Genomic DNA, 19,420 nt, shown 5'->3' with positions numbered 1-19,420 from the left:
AAGTAATTATTAAGAAAATTAATAATTTTTCATATAATAATGTGATTAGTTGATGATAAACTATATTTAACTAGTAAGATTAGATCAAACAAAAGAGATTATTGTTCATGCTTCGATGAATGAAAATATTTTTAGAAAATAAAAAATAAGGACAAATTTAGTTGTTGAAAATAATAAAATGATTTAAAAAATGTCCTAAAAGTCGCTATGTTGTTAACTTGAATTTTAAAACTTGATTTTTTGTTGTCATTTTATTGGTCTCAAAAAATATGTTAATTTGTCACCTAAGTCATAATTTTTTGAATTTTGGACTATAATGAGTGACAATTACACTTTCATTTTTATAAAAAAATACAATAAATTTTCATAAAATAATTTTAAAGTTTCTTATCATATTTTTTTTTCATTTTTACTTCACAATAAATAAATACTAATGGTAAAAGTGTGAACTGATCTAAGTTAGATGATAAATAAGGATATAATTAACAAAAATGTTATTTTAAACTTTGAAAATGACAAATAAATAAATAAAATTACAAAATCAACAATTAAAAAGAAACAAAGGAGTAAGTCCAACCTAAAATAATTTTACTTAAAATTAAATTTTAATAAAAAAAATCAATTTACAAAATTCCCATCACTCAATTCAACATCAAGAAGGGGGCGAATTTTTTAAAATATTTATCTTTTATTTGGATTTCTATAGATAACAAAAAAAGAGGGAAGGAAATGATATTTATTTCGACCTAACAAGTGTGCTGAAGAGGAAGAGGAAGAGAGCAGAAACTGGAGAAGAGAAGCCATAAAAAAATCACAGATCTAACCAAACTTCAATTTCGATTCCGATTCCGGGTACGTTCTCACTCGCATTTCGCTTTTTCAAACGGTGTCGTTTAAACTGCCGCAACTCTTTGTGTTACCCCTCCACGAACGTCCCTCTTTGTTTGTGTGGTCTTCAATTGTCTATAACAAACAGAGGGATGTTGTATTTGTGGCAGAATGTGTTAGTTTCGTATTCAAAAGCTGAAAGTCAGGGTGGCTAAAGCCACATGACAATTAAATGTTACGATACTTCTTTCACTGCATTCATTGTTTCTGTGCACTTTGAACTTTGTATTGATTTTCTGCTCCTGGACTTAATATTGTATCATTGGGATATTGTTTATTTGATGGTTGGATTGATTTTTCGCGTCTGGACTTTATTGGGATATACTTCGAGCTTCGGTCATTGTTTTTGTTTGATCAAGATTTTGGATTATTTTGAAGCTTTCAAAATGGTAGAAATGCTTATTTTGATTAAGACTGCATTAAAGTTTTATTACTGCTGAGTTGTTTTCTGGTTCTTCATTACTAAATCTCAATCGCAAACGCTTTGTTTGAATAAATACTTATAGAAGAAGATAATACAAGAATGCCAAATGAATCAAACTTCTATAAATTAAAATCAACTTATGTTACCTCAGCCTTTGGAAAAGTTAGATTATAAAAGATGAAGTGCACATGTTGACTTTGACATATGAGAGTAGTTTAATTCATTTTACCTTTTTTTCCCTATTAGTACTTAATGAGAAATTTATCCAGACAAAACCTTACTATGTTTTGAGAAGTTACAACGGAGTTCAGAATAGCATTGATTTAAAATATACTCCTGAGAATGGGATTCAATTGGATTCCATTGATTTCAAGCTTTGTTCCAAACAAGAGAGTTTTTGATATATTTCTCCATCTGGGTCCTCACCTTCAATGCTGCCTTGAGATTTCCCTCCATACAATATCCATCCATCAATGTATTATATGTTACATGATTAGGTTTGACACCAACGTCGAGCATTTCACCAAGTAATTTTTCTGCCTTACTTGATTCACCATCTTTGCACCACCCACCTATTAAGATGTTATATGTTACAACATTGGCTTTCAATTCATAGTTCTCCATTTCATTAAGAAGCTTCTTTGCAGCTCTTACATTCTGGTTTCTGCACAACCCTGCAATTAAGCAATTATAGGTGGAAACATTTGGAAAAATTTCAATTCATAGTTCTCCATTTCATTAAGAAGCTTCTTTGCAGCTCTTACATTCTGGTTTCTGCACAACCCTGCAATTAAGCAATTATAGGTTGAAACATTTGGAAAAATGCCTTCATCTAGCATTGAATTACACAGTGCAAATCCTTCTTCCATCATCCCGGCTTTGCAGAATGCATCAATCATTGTATTGAATGTTATTGCATTGGGAACCAAATCTTGTTCAGCTATATCATCGAAGAGTTTTCTTGCTTCCTTAATCATCTTCTTCTTACAAAACCCATTAATTAGAGCATTAAAAGTAACAATATTTGGCTTCAAACCCAAGCCAACCATCTTATCCCACAGATTACAATCCAAGCAGCCTCCGCCCTCCACCGAGCCAGAATCGTTTCTTTGCGGGCTCATTCAGTTGGTCACCATTTATTGTCCCAAACGACACCCAGCAGCTCCATTTTGAGGCACACTAAATCAGAGAAATTTAGGGCACGAGATTGCTCTGTTTCTCGAAGCCACCCACGTCACGTCCTCAATGAAGAGCACCCATAACATAGCCAGAAGGCAGAGTTGAAGACGACCCATTATTGTACGGAGTTCTTTAATACCACCCATTCATGATTTCACGTATCTGTACACAGTTTCAAGTTAGTCTCTCTCATGCCCCACTTCATGGTTTCAACTTCGCCTCTCTCACCATCCATTTTGAGTGGTTTTCTCTATTTTGGTTGTGTTCTATTCTAATTTATAATTTTTTTCTAATTTTTTCTTCTAGGTTGTGTTATGTTATACTAATATGTTTTTCCAATTTTATTTTGTTGGCTGTGCTATGTCATTCACTCACATTCACAACATGATTTGGTTTTGAAATCCATCTTGAAACACCTATAAGTATAATATGTGTTCTGTTACACGAGTACTGGGTTGTAAATTATTATTTAATCGCCCTTTTTAGAAAGAAAAAAAATTATGATATAATCTCTGTCTGATATAAATTATGATGTGTTCTGTGTGTTCATTATCATAAAATATAGTATGATCTTCATACTGTGTGATATAATTCTGTCACTTATAGTTACGAGTTTACTTGAATTCTTGAGTTTGAAAACCTTGACCATGCTGGACAAAGTTCAACTATACAAAATACACTCAACTATGGCAACGGAAAATACTAATGAAACACTAATAGTCACAAACAAACTCAGTCATTCCTGATGAATAAAAATTATGCATAATTTGACTTTCTCTGACATTATATACCAATACTATTTCTTTCTAGCATTGATTTAAAATATACTCCTGACAATGGGATTCAATTGGATTCCATTGATTTCAAGCTTTGTTCCAAACAAGAGGGTTTGTGATATATGGTTTGTAATTAGATTTATACTTTTTGTGATAATAGTATGACAATTTGCTTGTTTCTAATGTTTTATCTGTTGGATGCAGACAACCTTTCACTCTGAGTGATTTGAGCTCAAGTAACATCCAAAAAAATGCTTCTGGACAAGAATGATACTCAGGAAACCCATTATGAGGTTCTCAATGTAAAGGAAGATGCAAATTATGAAGAAATTCGTGCTAGTTATAGAAGTGCTGTACTCAGCTTACATCCTGATAAGCTATTGAAGACGTCCGAGACATCCAGCAGCAATCAAACAGCGGAAGAGAGATTTCTTAAAGTACAAAAGGCGTGGGAGATTCTGAGTAATTCAAGCTCCCGCTCGTTTTATGATAATGACCTGCGTAGTTCAAGGCAGGATGTCTTGGCTGCTGATGTTGCCGAAGATTTGAGCTTGCAGGATATGATGATTGAAGATGATGGAGAAGCATTGGAACTGTTTTACCAATGCAGATGTGGTGATTACTTCTCTGTAGACTCGTTGGAATTGAAGAATATGGGATATTCCTTATTGAGGGAGGGAAGTGGGATATCTATAATGAATGTTGATACATCACCAGGATCAGTGATTCTTCCTTGTGGATCTTGTTCGTTAAAAGCTCGTTTGCTAATCAATATGGATGTCAATTGAAATTAAATTGTCACCATTTTTTTATATGAATAATGACGACAGAGATTTCTAACATTTTTTTTATATGAAACTGCATTTTGCAGCGGTCTGTCACCGGGAAAATTCCTGGGGCAGAAATCTGGAGTGTTAGTTGATTTTGGAAAATGGAATGCAGTGATAGTTTCAGGTTAGCTATATGCCAACTCATTTGTTCAAATAAATCCATGGTGTTAATTGTATATTAAAAAAAAAGTTTTAGCCTGTGCGTTCTAAATCGACTTCAGATGAGACTTAAAAAATTCATGGCTAAAACTATAAGAATCTCGCTTGTACTTGAAGGTCTAAAAAGCTGAATTGTTTCGTAAAATATATTATCCAATGTCTGCAGAGGTATACACATGCAGAACTAAGTAAGACAAATTATCCAATCTATTTGCAAACTGACTATTATTCTATATATAAAACTTCTTACATTGTATTATAGATCATAAATTTTCTTTCTTTAGTTCCAATAGTCTTGACCACCTTTTATCAACAGAAGCTTGGCCTTGTCCAGTTATATCTGAAAAATAAAACCATCTTTAATAGGCTTATCTTGATTCTCTTTTTCGAGGTTACTTTGTATTGTTGGTGTTCCCTTGTATTACAAAACAGAAGAAAAAAAGTAATAAAAAATGACCTTGTTGAATGCCTTTAACTTTTTAAATTAAAAAAAAAAATGCTTACATTGTATTGTACCCTCAGATTTCTCGCACAATTCTGAGCAAGTATCCTGCAAAATTAAATATAAATATAAACAAAACTGTGGGTTGTCAAAATATATATATTTTTTTTTTTGAAACCCAACTTGTAAAATCATGATTTGCAATTCTGCTAAATATACTTTTACTACAGAGTTTAATCGGATGGCATCTTGTACAAGAGAATCAAGATCAACTTCGTATCCCGGTCTAACATAAATCACCTGCAATGTATGAGTAACTATGTTAGACTATCCTTTATTATTTGGGCAACACTATTGAATATAATAAGCTTTGAAATCATCCCATGACTAAAAATTTGGTACAGGTATTGTCATTACTTCTTAAAGTATGGAGGTAAAAAGCTATATTACAATTTATAACATAGAAAATATTTAATAATAGTACAACTTTAGAGGTAACACATTTTGAGTCTCAAATTTGAACATTTAGAACTAATTAATGTTTCTCTTGCTAAGGTAAGACTGCATACATACATCTGTCATCTCCAGCCCTCACTGAGTGCCTCCCTTTTATAGCTAATAATAGTGAGAAATTATAGATTTAATTCATCTAAAGTGATAAAATAAGAGTATTTTTACCCTTAATTTATGTTAAAATACCTCACAGAGATAACTCACTTTACATCAAAAGTGAGTTGAAGAAGAGGCGCAAACGAGACTTACATTAGGGTCACCTCCAATATCAGGTAGCGGTATCTTGCGGTCATCTCTACGTGCTATAAGAACCCATACGTTAAATTTTGCATCAATCTGTAGCCATTAGTAAAGACATGGAGTTATCCATAAAATATATTTAAAAGCATACTCCAAAACATAATCAACATTTGACGATGTCGATGATATATCATATATCTTCAAGATTAGATAACTTGAAGAAAGTATTTTTTATGTATGTGTGCGCTGAGAACATACATGTATAATAGTATTTAAAAAGAAAGCAGAACAATTGCAACAACATTATGCAGGCAAATAACACATTTTCATTCCAAGAAATTCTTAGGTGTATAATGTATTTTTGGTAAAGAAACTAAGCATAATTTTTTGGTGGTCAAGAGGGGCTGGAAGCCCCTAACGAATTACGAAACTCTTTATTTAGTAACCATGAGGAAACAAAATATATGCAGCATCAGCTGTCACAGCATTACAAAGAAAAGCAGGAATAAACTCAAAAACATGAACATCAGTGTCACTAGATAGACCAAATATGGACAAAATATCCATTACTTGATTTGCCTCCTGGTTCCTGGTGTGTGTGACACCGGGAGAAAAGACCACCAATATCCTCATAAGCTCTAACTGCATGAACCAGTTGAAAACAAGCATGAAATGCTTGGCGCAACCATTCTGTATCCAGAGCTAGAGCAGCCTTCGAATCCGATTCCACCATGAGATCCTTGTATCTACGTGACCATGCTATTTTGAATTCCAAGCACAACGGCCCAAAGCTCAGCTTGCGTAATCGAACAAACACCCAACTTGAAAGCAAATGAAACAATAACCGAACCATTATAGTCTCGGATCCCTCCCCTACAGCTGCTCGACCAACAGCAGCATATCACAGTTCAGTTTGAACCTTCCTGGAGGAGGAGGAACCAGCAATATGACTAACATTGAGCGGAACTCACATTTGGACGCTGAATCTTATCCTCCACTTGAAAGCTTTGGATAGTGTTCAAAGCCATCCGAGATATATTATCAACATGAGTTTTTATTGAATGGTTATATCACTCTTATCAAAATTCTCTTACACTTCAACCACTAAAATATCCACTTGAGGAGATACTTATTTGTGTATAAACCTTCCTAATTATATTAAGAGGTCTCAAAAATATGAAAACAAGAAGAATCAAACTCATAATGTTCAAAAGATTACAATTAGAGATCACAATCAATAGATATGAGTACAATGGTATTTGAATAAAAAATAGAACATCTACATTGTCAAGGAATGTAACAAATCTCAAACCAAGAAATTAATTAGTACATTATTCATGATGAAAGAAAATACCTGTCGGCAATACGGAGAAGAACAGGTGCTACATTTTCTAGTGAAGGATGTGGTGACTCTTCCATCCACCGATAAACCAAAGCTAGCATGCTGGCATTACCATGTTCAACGGACTAAATTAAACAATTGACTTAGAAATCTGGGAGTATTAATTCTAGTCATCAATAAAGATACAAAATAAATTCAAAATCCTCTCATTAACATTAAAAATGCATGAACGCATATTTTGGTACATTAGTCAATTCCAATCACAATTTTAATCCAAAATTTTCATTCACACACGAAAATAAAGTATATGTAAGCACCTTTTGGATAGAGAGATTGATGAAAACTTGAGCATCCTTACGTGAGTTATTATCATCTTCAATCAAATCCTGTAACTCTAGGTCGTGCAAAGAGACGCGATAGTCACAAGTCCAATCCCCATGATATTTGCCATCACCTGGTGATATTGTGATCAGACGGCGAGGAGCCCTGCTCGTGTTCTTCCCAATCTATATTTGATCATATCAAGTAAATAGCATTAGACATATCATATGGTTAAGGAATAAATCTTGGTCCTAAGACACTGTCATTATTACAAGATTTACTATATATGTTATACACATTAAGGCCCTTTATTAGTATTTAGTTTATTAAACTTCAGTTGGATATTTAACAGGAATTTGCGACCACATACAGGCGCAGAAATGAAAATATGAAACGTTAGTAAAGAATCATGAATATAAGAAAAGTTAGTAAAGATTCTGTTATTAGAGGAATAATAAAAAAAAAACGGGAATTGAGGAGATATTATATATAGAAAGAGAGTTAAGTCACCAATGGAGATTGCAAGTCATCCTTTCTTTTGGAAGCAGTGACAGTGGCATTATTGTTGTAAGAGTGAAACCGAGAGAGCAACCTCAAGGTTTTGAGCTTAGTTGCATAGTGGTATGGATTGAATATTATTGGATTAAAGTTCCTTGGTGATATCAGATTTCCAGCATTTGCCATAACTCTCTCACTGGAGAGTATAATCTAAGACATGGAATTTTTCTCACACTTGTATAACGGTCTAACCTTATCTTGACGTGTGTGACTGGCGTTTATGCATCCATCGTATGAATCTTTTTTCCTTTTTTTTTTCTTTCTTTTTCGCTTTCCGTCTCCATGGGAACTTTCATTTTGATTTTTCACCGGTTAATGCTTCATCATTTTATAGAACTCATTTAATTTGAAAATAAAATTCATGCTTGAAACATTATAAATGAATAAGTGATTTTTTTTCTGCCTTTATAATTAATTAAGAATGCGTAAAATGGATAAAGTTATAAAAACAAATATTATCACCTCCAATAATAAAAAAGTAAAAACTAATTAAATTATGCGTTTTCAATTTTCATATTCAACCAAATTTAGATATATTCTAAATATAAAATAAAAAAAATCATAAATTTTACTTATAATCAAATTTAGAATTTGTCTTTCAAACACACTAAATAAACGATAAACAAGTCATTCACTCCAAAATTATATAGGATTATATTACACTAGTTAATCTATTACTCGTATGTCATAAGAAAATATGCAGTTGTTATATTAGAGCCTTTTTGACAGAATAGGGTAATAATTTACACAATTTCTCAACTTGACATATATTTTAAAAAATTATCCAAAATAGAATAAGTTGTAAGATATGTTATCATTTTTTATTTATTTTTTTTTTTTAATCGAAGTCGTATGACTTTAATTTAAATATTTTTTAACGACTTTAAAATCAATTTTTGTTTTACTGAAATCATAAAATTATTTATGATTTCAGTAAATTTATGATTTTTTTTTGGTCTTACAATTTTAAAGTTGTAAAACTTTTTTTTTAATTTTTTTAAAGGTTTAGTAAACCTGTTTTTTTTAACTTTAAATAAAAAAATATATAATTTTTTTAAATAATAAAACATTAAAATAAAATAATAACATATCAAATAAATTTATAAAAAATATACCAATAACTAAGTCAACTTAATATTATTTATCATATATTTAAATATATATTTTTTAATTTTTTAATTTAAAATAAAAATAAAATCTAAACAATCATAAATTTTTTAAAAAAACAAATTTATAACTTCAAAGTCGTTAACTTTTAAAAAAAAAAATTTAAAAATCTTAAATTTACTAAAATCTTAAATAATTTTACGATTTCAGTTAAAAAAAAATTGTAACAAATGTTACGACTTATCTTAACTTTAGATAATTTTTTAAAATATATTCCTGATTGAAAAATTATGTAAATTTTTACCTTGTTTGGTAAAAAAAGCCTATATTAGAACCTTTAATATAAACTTCAAGTCAAACCGTATAGTAGAAAGTTGAAGTTTAATGTTATGTCTGATTTAGTATCTTTAGCGTAGAAAAACATAACACGCAAGGTGTATGGTTTTTCTTTCTCTCTTTTTTTGGCACACACGCAAGGTGTGGTTGAAGTAACCATTTCTAAACAATATTTTAGATTAATGACTTACCCAAGCACACATTTTCCTAATTCTGCGCCCCCAAGACTTTTAATAAATCACGGATGCTGGAAATTACTTTCTACTGTATGCTTAGTAAATTAATTCTATCATTTAGAAGGATGAAAGAAATGTTATTAGCACAACAGTAAAGATGGACAATAAATGGCAATCACGGCCAATTTAAATTTCTCGTTGCATCCTCACTCAAGTTCCAAGCTCCTTCCGCCATCTCATCATATAACTGGTTCCATCCCCAACTTGAATACCCCAAGAAAAACCAGTAATCCCCAACCGGTTGATTTGCTGACTTCAGCTCCTCAATTTTACGAATTGTTGTTACTTGATCAAGGAAGTAAATTCCAGGGATGATTTCAGGTAAATTATTTCCGGAAACTGTTCTAGTTAAGGATAAAAGAGGCATTCCAGTTTTCATTACTGGACCCCCCAGGGACAGAGGAGCCTCTTTCAAATTTTCCAAGCCTTCTTCCAATTTAGGCAGAAAACTCCATTGTATATGTTTGTTGAGAATAAGACCTTGAAATCCAGTTACTTGATTGGCTGCAACAATGAGAATCTTTGATCCATCAAATGGATGAACCCCCAAAAGCTTTTCTGTGGCAATTAACACTGAACCAATAACCACGTGAGGTGATGCTTCATGCAGTTCATTTGATGCAGGTGAATTCATCAGGTTAGGTCTGACCACCTGGTCTAGCATTCTGTCTGGACCTGGGGCTCCATGATATTTGTTACGTGAATGAAGTGATTCCGGGTGGATATCAGTTTGCAAAGTATCATGTAAGTTCTGATTCTTGACTGCTCCTTCAGATACCCACAAAACTGCCACTGGAACAGTGAAACGAAGTCAAGAATAAACTTAGACTACCACAGTAAATGTTAAAGTTTGAACAAACAGATTACAAGGAATTAAAAGACAATGGGCTGTTAAAAGCAGAAGGTAATGGAAGATTCACTAGCTACAAGTCTATGACTCCACTAATCAAGTTCATCTGAATCTGAATAGAACCTGATAAGTTTAAGTAGATACTAATAATCAAAATGGATAGGAAATGAGGAATTGGTGTGGAATCAATGATCATGAGTATGCAATCAAGTTTGACACCAACAGTCACTGAGTCAAATGTGATTTGATAAATTATATATAAAAAATAGTATATCACATGAAAATTTACCTTTGTCTCTTATAAGTTGATGGAAGTTACTTCCGTGCTCAGCCACAAACTTCATAACGTCAATTACAGCCATATCTCCTTCATAAAGAAGAGGCTGCTTCTTTTCTGCTGGAAATAAAATCAGAGCAGGATAAACTTCCCTCTGCATATTAAAAGTACATCAAGCAACATCAATTAGGCAGGCCAGACAATTAACTATTTAAATTCAATGTTATTTCAAATAAATTATAGATGAGATTCATCATATGTCTTCATGGCATCCATTGTTAACAAAAAAAATAAAAATATAAAAAAAGAAAACAAAGGAGCGTCCCTCTAGTCTTTGCAATGCGAATTAAATAATTCCATCTCAAATTTTATTATTCCAATTTATAAATGTTTTTCACTCATTAAAAATATGCTAACTAAGCTACAAGATTAGTTAACTAAGCTTTAAAAAGGCATTGATGTCCTTTAATGCTTGCAGATGTCCCAGGCAGAAAGGATTCTTTACATTGGTATTCCAAATACTCCACTGAATGAACATTAGCCTGCTGACACTGCTTACCAGTGTTATTAATGGTGGATGGCGGAACATGGAAGAAGGCCAAAATTCTGCCATGCCTGGCCCCCCTTCACAAATTGCCTATGGCGGTAGGCAAAAAATCTGCCATGCCATTCCTCCATGGCTGTTATTTAACAACATTGTTGCTTACTGGATTTCATTTTTGGTATTTTGAACTGCATGTGATCAGTTGGACTTATCCATTTCTAGAATTCAAATTCAAGTTGAAAAATAACTTTTTGCCCAATTCAAGCCCCACCAATTCTTTAATAAGTTTTTATTTTTTTTTTTGGGGGGGGGGGGGGGAAGAAGGGTACTAAAACCAGAGAGCATTGTTTTAGCCCAATACTCTAAAATTTCTTCGTAAAAGTATCAATCTACAATCCATCATCTTCATTTCACCCAAAAATAGTGACAGAGATGAGTAATATATTGCCAAACAAATACAACCAACTACTGAACTCAAAATACTCAGGAAAGCACAACAATAATACATAATATAAAAAAGAGACGATGGACCAAAAACAAGTACCTGATCTACAGACTTCAGTATCAAATCACAGTCATTCAATGTACAGTCCAACAAGTAGATTTCCGGAAGCTTCATCATGACATGATTCAAATTTTCTGCCATGTAATGATCAATTGTTAAACTTTTAGAGATCTACCATTTGATCAGGAAATTCATCCAAAAATCAATTCAAACAACATCATCCAACATGAATAAAGTCCACCAAACAGTACAAGAACCATTGGGATTCATGTTAAGATGGAGGTGCAGAGTCAAAATCATTTACAAATTACAAGTGAAAATTGACATTCCATGATCAAGTAACATTCAATTTGATAGTGGCAAGTAGTTGGCGGGTATAACATGCACAACAGAAACAGGAACAGCCAATTGCTAACTAGAAGCTACTGAGCAGTTTACTAAAAGCAAAACCACAAGCTTCTCACATTTTAGCAAAAAACCAAAGAGAAAGCAAAACTAGCTGAAACCAATTACCCTAAACAAGCATATTTAACAGAGTGAATTATGTGGTGGTAGCGGTAGAGTGTAGAGAAGAACAGAAACACACACACCCACACAAAAGCTTTTTTTTTTTTTGCTCAGCAAAATTAGATAATTATATTATATGCAAAGTACCAGAGGTACTGAAAATACAAACAGTAGTAATATACACAGATTGTATCAGTACTATCCTAGAGATTAGTATTAGATACCATTTGAACCCAAGGCCAAGATCAGAAATACCTTTCACATTCTGAGATCCCCTGTTTAACATATCCACATAGCCCTTGATGGCCCGATATACTTCACGAACAACCATTTCCATTCTTTGGCAAAATGAGCACCAGCTATTGCTAAACAAGACCAGGACATCTTTATTCCATGAATTAGAAGTATTTTCTTTGTTAGAAAGGTTAAAACCAATAACAAGTTCAGAGAAAGTATGAGCCATGATTCGAGGTATAGAATCCACCTCATGAAAATCCAAATTAACAAATGGAGGATGGGTGGCCTCCCTTTGACCTTGAAGAACATGTTCTGACTGCTGGTATGGAAGTAAGGTTCCATTAAGAAACTCAGAAAGAAAATCACACAGTGAAGAAAAGTTGAAACTTTTCTCATCAGGGTAAACATAGTGTTGCTGCCAAAAAGGATCAACGATAACCAAAGATGGAATTCCACGACCACCCGTGAGTCTTTCAAGTAATTGATAATTACCATCAGAATAGAAAAAAAACCCATTAAAACCAAGAAAATGAGCCTGCTCACCCTCATCCTTGTTTCCACCTGAAGAATCATCTGTTTCTGGTAGCATAAATTTAGCGGTAGAAAGTTCATGATCTGCAATCGATTCTTCAGTTTCCACAGATTTTATCTCTTCATGTGTGACAATAGAAGGTCTCTTTACTTCATCTTTCCGAGAAGATAGCTCAGTAGATTTGGGATTTTCCTCAAGCTCTCCAGCAGATCTATATGTATCTCCATCCAGCATCACAATATCTGTATGGCCTTTTTGAGAAGTTTCTGTTGGAAATTGATTTGACTGAACTTCTGAATGTGATTGTTGTGTATTGGCTAACCTGACATCAATATCATCAGATAAAAGTTGGAAGCCTAAATCCTTTGCTAGGGAGCTTAGTTTTCCATCCTTCTTTTGCTGGAGAAGATAAGCCAATATATCATTCAAAGAACTCCCTTGAAGATCCAAAGGAATATTGTCCAAACTAACTTGCTTACCCTCATTCATAATCATGATGGAAGAAATCTTCTCCTTTAGTTTAATCTTCTGAGCTGGCCTAGACAACTTTAACCTAGGATGTTCAGATGTACTCTTGAAGCCATGATAATCTCGAATAGAAAATTTGTCATGACTGTTATTATTCTTGTTACCAGTCTGATTCACACGATGATAGTGTTGTGCCAATACTCTAAAAGCTTTAAGAGCCTCCTTACTTTTCCCCCTAGTTTCTGAGGAGTCAGATGATCTATCAACAAATAGAAGTACAGATGGCTTATTTGCTGGTAGAACGGGCTCTTGATCATGTCCATTACCTTCCAGCTAAATACAAACAAAACAGGGTAAGTTCCAAAAATGGAATAATTAATTGAAAGAAGGGACAGATGTCTGCATATTGGTGGTGTATATTTATCAGTTAAATAAACTAGTCCACAACAATAATCAGAGAAGAGCTTAGAGACAGGATACAGGAGCGACAAAATATAGCATTATGACATACACCGCAGAATATGGAACAGATGTTAGAAAGGTTTTATTCACCTCTTTGACAAAATAATTATTCATCTGCAAAACATATTTCAGGTCATCCTCATCTTTAAGAATATTTGAACAACTTGAACATCCAGCTAGGTAGTGAACTGCAAACCATGGGCCATAATCACCAACACCTAGGGATGAAAGCATAGACCTACTTGAAACCAAGCCAAATCTATTTTTCTCTGGAGGCAAAAAGTATTCTCTCACAACAGTCATGAATTTCAAGTAGAAAGAATGAAACCGCTCAAATTCTTCAGATGAACAAGAATGTAGAACATGATGATTCCTATCCTTGGAGCCCTCCAAGGGACCATAATTTAACGAGGTAAACTCCCCCAGCCAAGGAACTTCACAAAACCCTTTATCAACACCGAGTTCAGCCTTGCACGTGTCCTCCTCTGATGATTTGAGAAAGAAAGAAAAAACAGAAAATAATGAAATGATGAATTTACTATTTAACATCAAAAAATTTAGATTGTCATGGACTTTAGATAATACCAGCCACCTTCTTGTTAGTCTTCCCCTTTGACACAGGCATTCTATTATTCCCTCTGCTAAAACCCATTCCATGGTGATTCCCTGCCAGGAAAACACCCACACACTGATAGTGACTCACCTTCTGACGAGTGCCTCAAACATTATTACATTCAAAGTAACAACATATACACACATAACTTTACTAAAAGAGAAATAAATATTACATATTACTACATACTAATAGAAATCCAGATTCCCTGCAGTCAGGGAACCCACACATACAGACAATTAAAACCGTTGGATGAAAATCATACTACTCATAAATTGAAAATATATACGTAAGAACTTCATCTAACAGTGCTAGTCGAAGAATGCGTAAATGCAGGAAATCCATTTCCATACTAAAATGGACAAAACTTATATTTTTTTTTTAGCGGCAAACGTTAATTATTAATTTTTTTTAGTACAAGGGATCAAACCAAGACCTTTCCCTTCTTTCCATCTTTCTTGACCACCCAACCAACCTTATATCTCCACAAAACTTATTATATGTTGTTCTTCGGGTACTATCAGAATTGGAGTTTAACCTCGGCAATCAATCTACATAATCCTTTATTTATTTCGTGAATTACTAAAGCCACAGGCATTATTATTATTATTATTTCTGAAATAACCACCAAATGTTGTTAAATAAGGTAAGCATCAAAATCCATTGATGATTGACATTTGACACTCACCAAGCACGGAGAAAGCATTTTGCGTTCCGTTATTATCACTGGCGAGCAACTTAGGCGTCCATCCACAAAAGTCAACGAGAACAAGAGCTCTTTCCGTGGAGTCAACAAATAATCTGAAATCCAGAGGAGTGTTGAGCGCCGCGAGAGGAACCTCCTCGGGCGCAAGGGATATATAAGGATACAACGAGGAGAGAATATTGCGAGCTCTGAGTCTTCCACGGTACTTGTAAGAAACAGAATAATGGAAATAAAAGAGTGTGGTTTCATCGGGGGTAGCAGTAGCACCTATGGAATCCGCTAGAAGCTTCTCGGTATTTCTGTGCATGAGCATGAGTTTGAGAGAGGCAAAGTGTTGCTGCTGCGGCGGCGGCTTGGCGGCGAGTGCGAGTGAAAGTTGGTTGATGAGGGATCTAGACTCGCCGGACCAGGGGAGGGTGACGAGAAGGAGGAGGTGAGGATGGAGACGGATCTGAGAAGAGAAATTGTGTTTGGTGAGGATCTGCCACTGGAATTGAGATGATGATGAACCAGCAATAATAAGAGATAACGATGCTATTGCTACAATGAACACCGTCAATAGGGAGAGCTTCATCGTTATCGTTCACTCTCTCTCTCTCTCTCTCTCCCTGTTCATTCAGTTCTAGTATCACTGCAGCTACCACTCTCGCAGTACTCTTCTTTGTGAAGCGGGTCGGGTTAATACGGATCGGACCCATGTTTCATCCAAAGACAATATGCTGGTTTTTTTAGTTTAATTACAAATTTAGTTGTTATACTTTTCAAACGTATTTTTTAGTCTTTATTATTAATGAGTGGATTTTTTACTTCTTAAAAACTTAATAAATGAATTTTTTTCATTTTTAAAATTTATATTTTATTTCTCAAAAATATCTCTCGTTAATAAAATTTAAAAAAATTTAATGGTAGGAATCTTTTAAAAATTAAAATATAAATTTCAGAAATTAAAAAATTCATTTATTAAAATATAAAAATTAAAATAAATAGTTTAAAAATTATAAAAACTAAAAAGAGTAATTAAATATTTTTTAATAATTTTCCTTTTAGTCTACTAAATTTACACTTGTTACATTAAACTTAACATGTTCAGTTTGGTCGCTTTTCGAAAAGTTTTATTTTGATACTTTTTCATTATTTTTTGTCAATTAATATCTTATTAATATTTAAATTTTGAAATAATTAATTTAAAATAATAATAATTTTAAATTTTACTATTTTTTTTTAAATAAAATAATCTCAAATTTCTAGATCGATGACGACGATAACAACACAGCCCCTATTTACATTCTCGAAGCCTTTGCCTTTCGGAGAGTCCATCATCGGGAGCGCAAGACCACAAAAGGGCGAGTGTCATCTCCGTCAATGCTTCTCACTGTATTCTAAAATATAAGAAGTTTTACGTTGATGGTGACGAAAAGCAATGAATGTGTTGTTGGTTATTAAGGGTGGGAATAGGCTAGACCAGATGAGGCTTTGAAAGACCTGAGTCTAGTCTACGATGAATCTTTGAGGCCTGAGGCTGTCCTATAGCTTATCAAAGACTTTTATTTTTACTCGGCCTGACTTTTTTTAAAAGTCTGCCCTGGGCTGATAGCCTTTTTAAAAACCTTATTCACAATAAATATATAATATTTTACAGAGTAGGAACGTAATAGGAAAGTTAAAGAAAAAATAAAGTCAATCAAAATAACGAGGAATATAAAAGGGCATATGACTCACACCTAAATTGTAATTAAAGTCCTTGATTATAGGAATAGAAGTTATGGAACACTAATGTGTAATCAAAGTCTGATAGTGTCAAAAAAAATTAATTGTATCCAAAAAATAATATTATATATTGGTACCCAAAAAATAATATATATATATATATATATATATATGCCGACCTATCAAGCTTATAAGACTTTTTAATAAGCCTAATTCTGGTCTATTTAATTTAATAGGCTTTTAAAAAAGCTTGAACCTACCATTTTAATTAAATAGGTCAGTTCAGACCCGGCTTTATGTAGGCCAAGTTGTAGGCCAGTTTGACCTATTTCCACCCCTATTGGTTACCATCGAGACATCAGACGTGAGAGAAGCGTTAGAGGGGGAGACTCTTCGGAAACTTCATTTGAGTTTGAATCTAAAAATTTCATAATGTTTATTGTGCATTATTTGATGTTGTTGAGTTAAATTTGGTTTTGAATATGGAAATATGTATTTGTTGTTGATGACCTTTATTTAATCTGGAAACTTTTGAATGAATTTTTTATGTTGTTGGAGTTTGAAGAAGATGAATATTGATTATCATAATAAAGTGATGACATTATTTTAAATTTATTATTTTAAAATTTAAATACTTAAACAAAATATAAAAAACAATAAAAAGTATTAAAATGATTTTTTTTTAAAATAAAAGATCAAAGTTGAAGTTTTAAGTTTAATATATTAAAATAAAATAATTGTGAAACTCAATGAATCAAAAATAACATAAAATCTTTTATTTTTTAGGCCAAGGTATTTTTAAATCAGTTGATCCTACCAACAAGTCATACGACCAAAAATAAGGACTTTTTTCATCATTGAAAAAATAACAAAAATTACAATCTAGCAAAAGAGATGCCTACATCGTATGACAAAAAGAAACTGAAAGCATAAGGGAACAAAGAGGGGTAAATCTTTAAAGTTTAAACTATCTCTTGTCTAGCTAACTAATCAAACACATTGATTTCCTTTTATATAAACATGACAAAAGAAGAGAGATCATGACTTATTTAAGAAAGATCGAATGCGATTGATGATGAACATTGTTGTTGATAAGTTGAGTTGAGACTTTATATATATGTTACCATCTCTTTATGAATTATATTGTTACCTTGAATAAAAGAATAAAGAAAATACAATAATATTGCTGATACGATAACTTTTTACAAAGCATACCTAAACATTTTTAACAAATAGTTTTTTTTTACTAGGAATAATATGAAAGGATTACCATTACAAAGATTACTTTTTTAAACTTCAAAGCTAAGTACAAATATCAATATCAGTATAAGAAATAAAAGAATGAGTGTTGTATATCAGTAAACCAAAAATAAAATTTCATAAGAGAACAAGAATATTAACCATATATTGTTTTAAAATCTAATAGATATAATAAGTTTTCCATAGCAAGTCTCCCACCCTTGCATGCATCTTCTATGTTACAATAATTGTAGAGGAAGTATTTGGTGATAACTTAATTCTTTATCGTATTTTTTAGTTTGAGAATTTTGAACATTTTGCATAATTATCACAACAAACTTTTTTTTTTTTTGCTGAAGTAATTATTATAACAAACTGTGTTAACAGGTTAGCATTTTCTTTTTAAGATAGTATCTAGTATTATTAAAATTATTATTAACTAATTTCATTTTCTGTCAAAAACAAAATAATATAATTTCATTTCTCTATATAACAATATACATTTTTTTAGTCAATGTGATTGGAGTTATTAATTACGTGAATCCCACCCATTAAAGAAAAGACAATTGTTCAAGGTAAAATTAATATATTCACACTTCAACTCAAATACGCAAGGTTCAACAACTTTTCTAATTTATAAAAATGATTAAAAATAGTTGTTATCTAACGTAATAAATAAACATTTAAAGTATACACTCGTTGGAACTAACATTTTTTTTTCAACAAAATTTTTGGCAGAAGAAAAAAATGCGAGTCACAATAAGTGATATATATCCATATCTATATATATATGTCTGTGTTAAAGTTTTTGAGCAGCCATTGACAGATAATATTTTAATGCTACCAAATAAAATGTTACAATTTTCACAACGATGATTAAAGAATTTTGAATAAGATACCATCATCATTTTTTAATTAAAAGGTTGATTTAACTAGTCAAGGCAAATACAATATTTATAACGGTTATAATAAATAAATTTATAAGTGAGTTGTATATTTTAACATCCAGACGAACAAAAATACTAACATGAACATACAAAGAAATGGACTTCTCTTCGGTTATTGGAGTATGGAGGAATTCAGTAAAAGAAAGATAGAGTCGAGGATATTTTCCCCAAAGAAACAATTACCTCATTAGAACATCACGTAAGTAAATTTTTAACGTTGTATAGCATAGTGTTTTCGAAAATTTTGAATTTACTACTATAATGAAAAGGTTAATTAAATGTTACTTTGCAACACAAGAACTTAAACGATACACATACAATTGATAATGTTGATATCACTAAGTCTACATTTTAGTCTAAAATGGATAAAATGATAACTATATATAATTTTTGGCAATAACGACATAAAAAATAAATAAATATTGCAAATAGAATAACTCAAAAAGAGAATAAAGATTTGCATTGCAAATGTTTT

General features: G+C 32.3%; 3 protein-coding genes across 5 annotated transcripts; 1 reads left to right on the top strand and 2 right to left on the bottom strand.

Moving 5' to 3' along the window:
• The first annotated feature begins 706 nt into the window (after positions 1 to 706).
• On the top strand, positions 707 to 4,229 carry LOC100814856 (DPH4 homolog). Its single transcript, XM_003538922.5, has 2 exons — positions 707 to 852; positions 3,472 to 4,229. Exon 2 carries the CDS (start codon positions 3,519 to 3,521, stop codon positions 4,053 to 4,055), a length of 537 nt encoding a protein of 178 aa, XP_003538970.1. The 5' UTR covers positions 707 to 852; positions 3,472 to 3,518; the 3' UTR covers positions 4,056 to 4,229.
• A 138-nt stretch (positions 4,230 to 4,367) lies between these two features.
• LOC100788798 (uncharacterized) lies at positions 4,368 to 8,000 on the bottom strand. 3 transcript variants are annotated; one of them, XM_006590235.4, is made up of 7 exons: positions 7,625 to 7,986; positions 7,111 to 7,299; positions 6,806 to 6,895; positions 5,461 to 5,547; positions 4,882 to 4,998; positions 4,761 to 4,806; positions 4,368 to 4,596 (listed from the first exon to the last, which is right to left on the bottom strand). In XM_006590235.4, exons 1-7 carry the CDS (start codon positions 7,796 to 7,798, stop codon positions 4,520 to 4,522), a joined length of 780 nt encoding a protein of 259 aa, XP_006590298.1. In that variant the 5' UTR covers positions 7,799 to 7,986; the 3' UTR covers positions 4,368 to 4,519. The 3 variants fall into 3 exon arrangements, with proteins under 3 accessions (XP_006590298.1, NP_001239977.1, XP_006590297.1); NM_001253048.2 differs by having other exon boundaries at positions 4,918 to 4,998; positions 7,625 to 7,820; XM_006590234.4 differs by having other exon boundaries at positions 4,761 to 4,998; positions 7,625 to 8,000.
• Positions 8,001 to 9,384: 1,384 nt separating this feature from the next.
• Positions 9,385 to 15,772, bottom strand: LOC100814325 (uncharacterized). The gene is made up of 7 exons (XM_003538921.5): positions 15,035 to 15,772; positions 14,319 to 14,399; positions 13,824 to 14,218; positions 12,290 to 13,604; positions 11,567 to 11,661; positions 10,491 to 10,632; positions 9,385 to 10,143 (listed from the first exon to the last, which is right to left on the bottom strand). Exons 1-7 carry the CDS (start codon positions 15,624 to 15,626, stop codon positions 9,467 to 9,469), a joined length of 3,297 nt encoding a protein of 1,098 aa, XP_003538969.1. The 5' UTR covers positions 15,627 to 15,772; the 3' UTR covers positions 9,385 to 9,466.
• Between the last annotated feature and the right edge of the window lie 3,648 nt (positions 15,773 to 19,420).

This window comes from Glycine max, chromosome 11, assembly GCF_000004515.6.
Source record: "Glycine max cultivar Williams 82 chromosome 11, Glycine_max_v4.0, whole genome shotgun sequence".
Classification (NCBI taxonomy): Eukaryota; Viridiplantae; Streptophyta; class Magnoliopsida; order Fabales; family Fabaceae; genus Glycine; species Glycine max.
The sequence above is the reverse complement of the archived record's forward strand: the minus strand, read 5'-3'. Positions and strand labels throughout refer to the sequence as shown.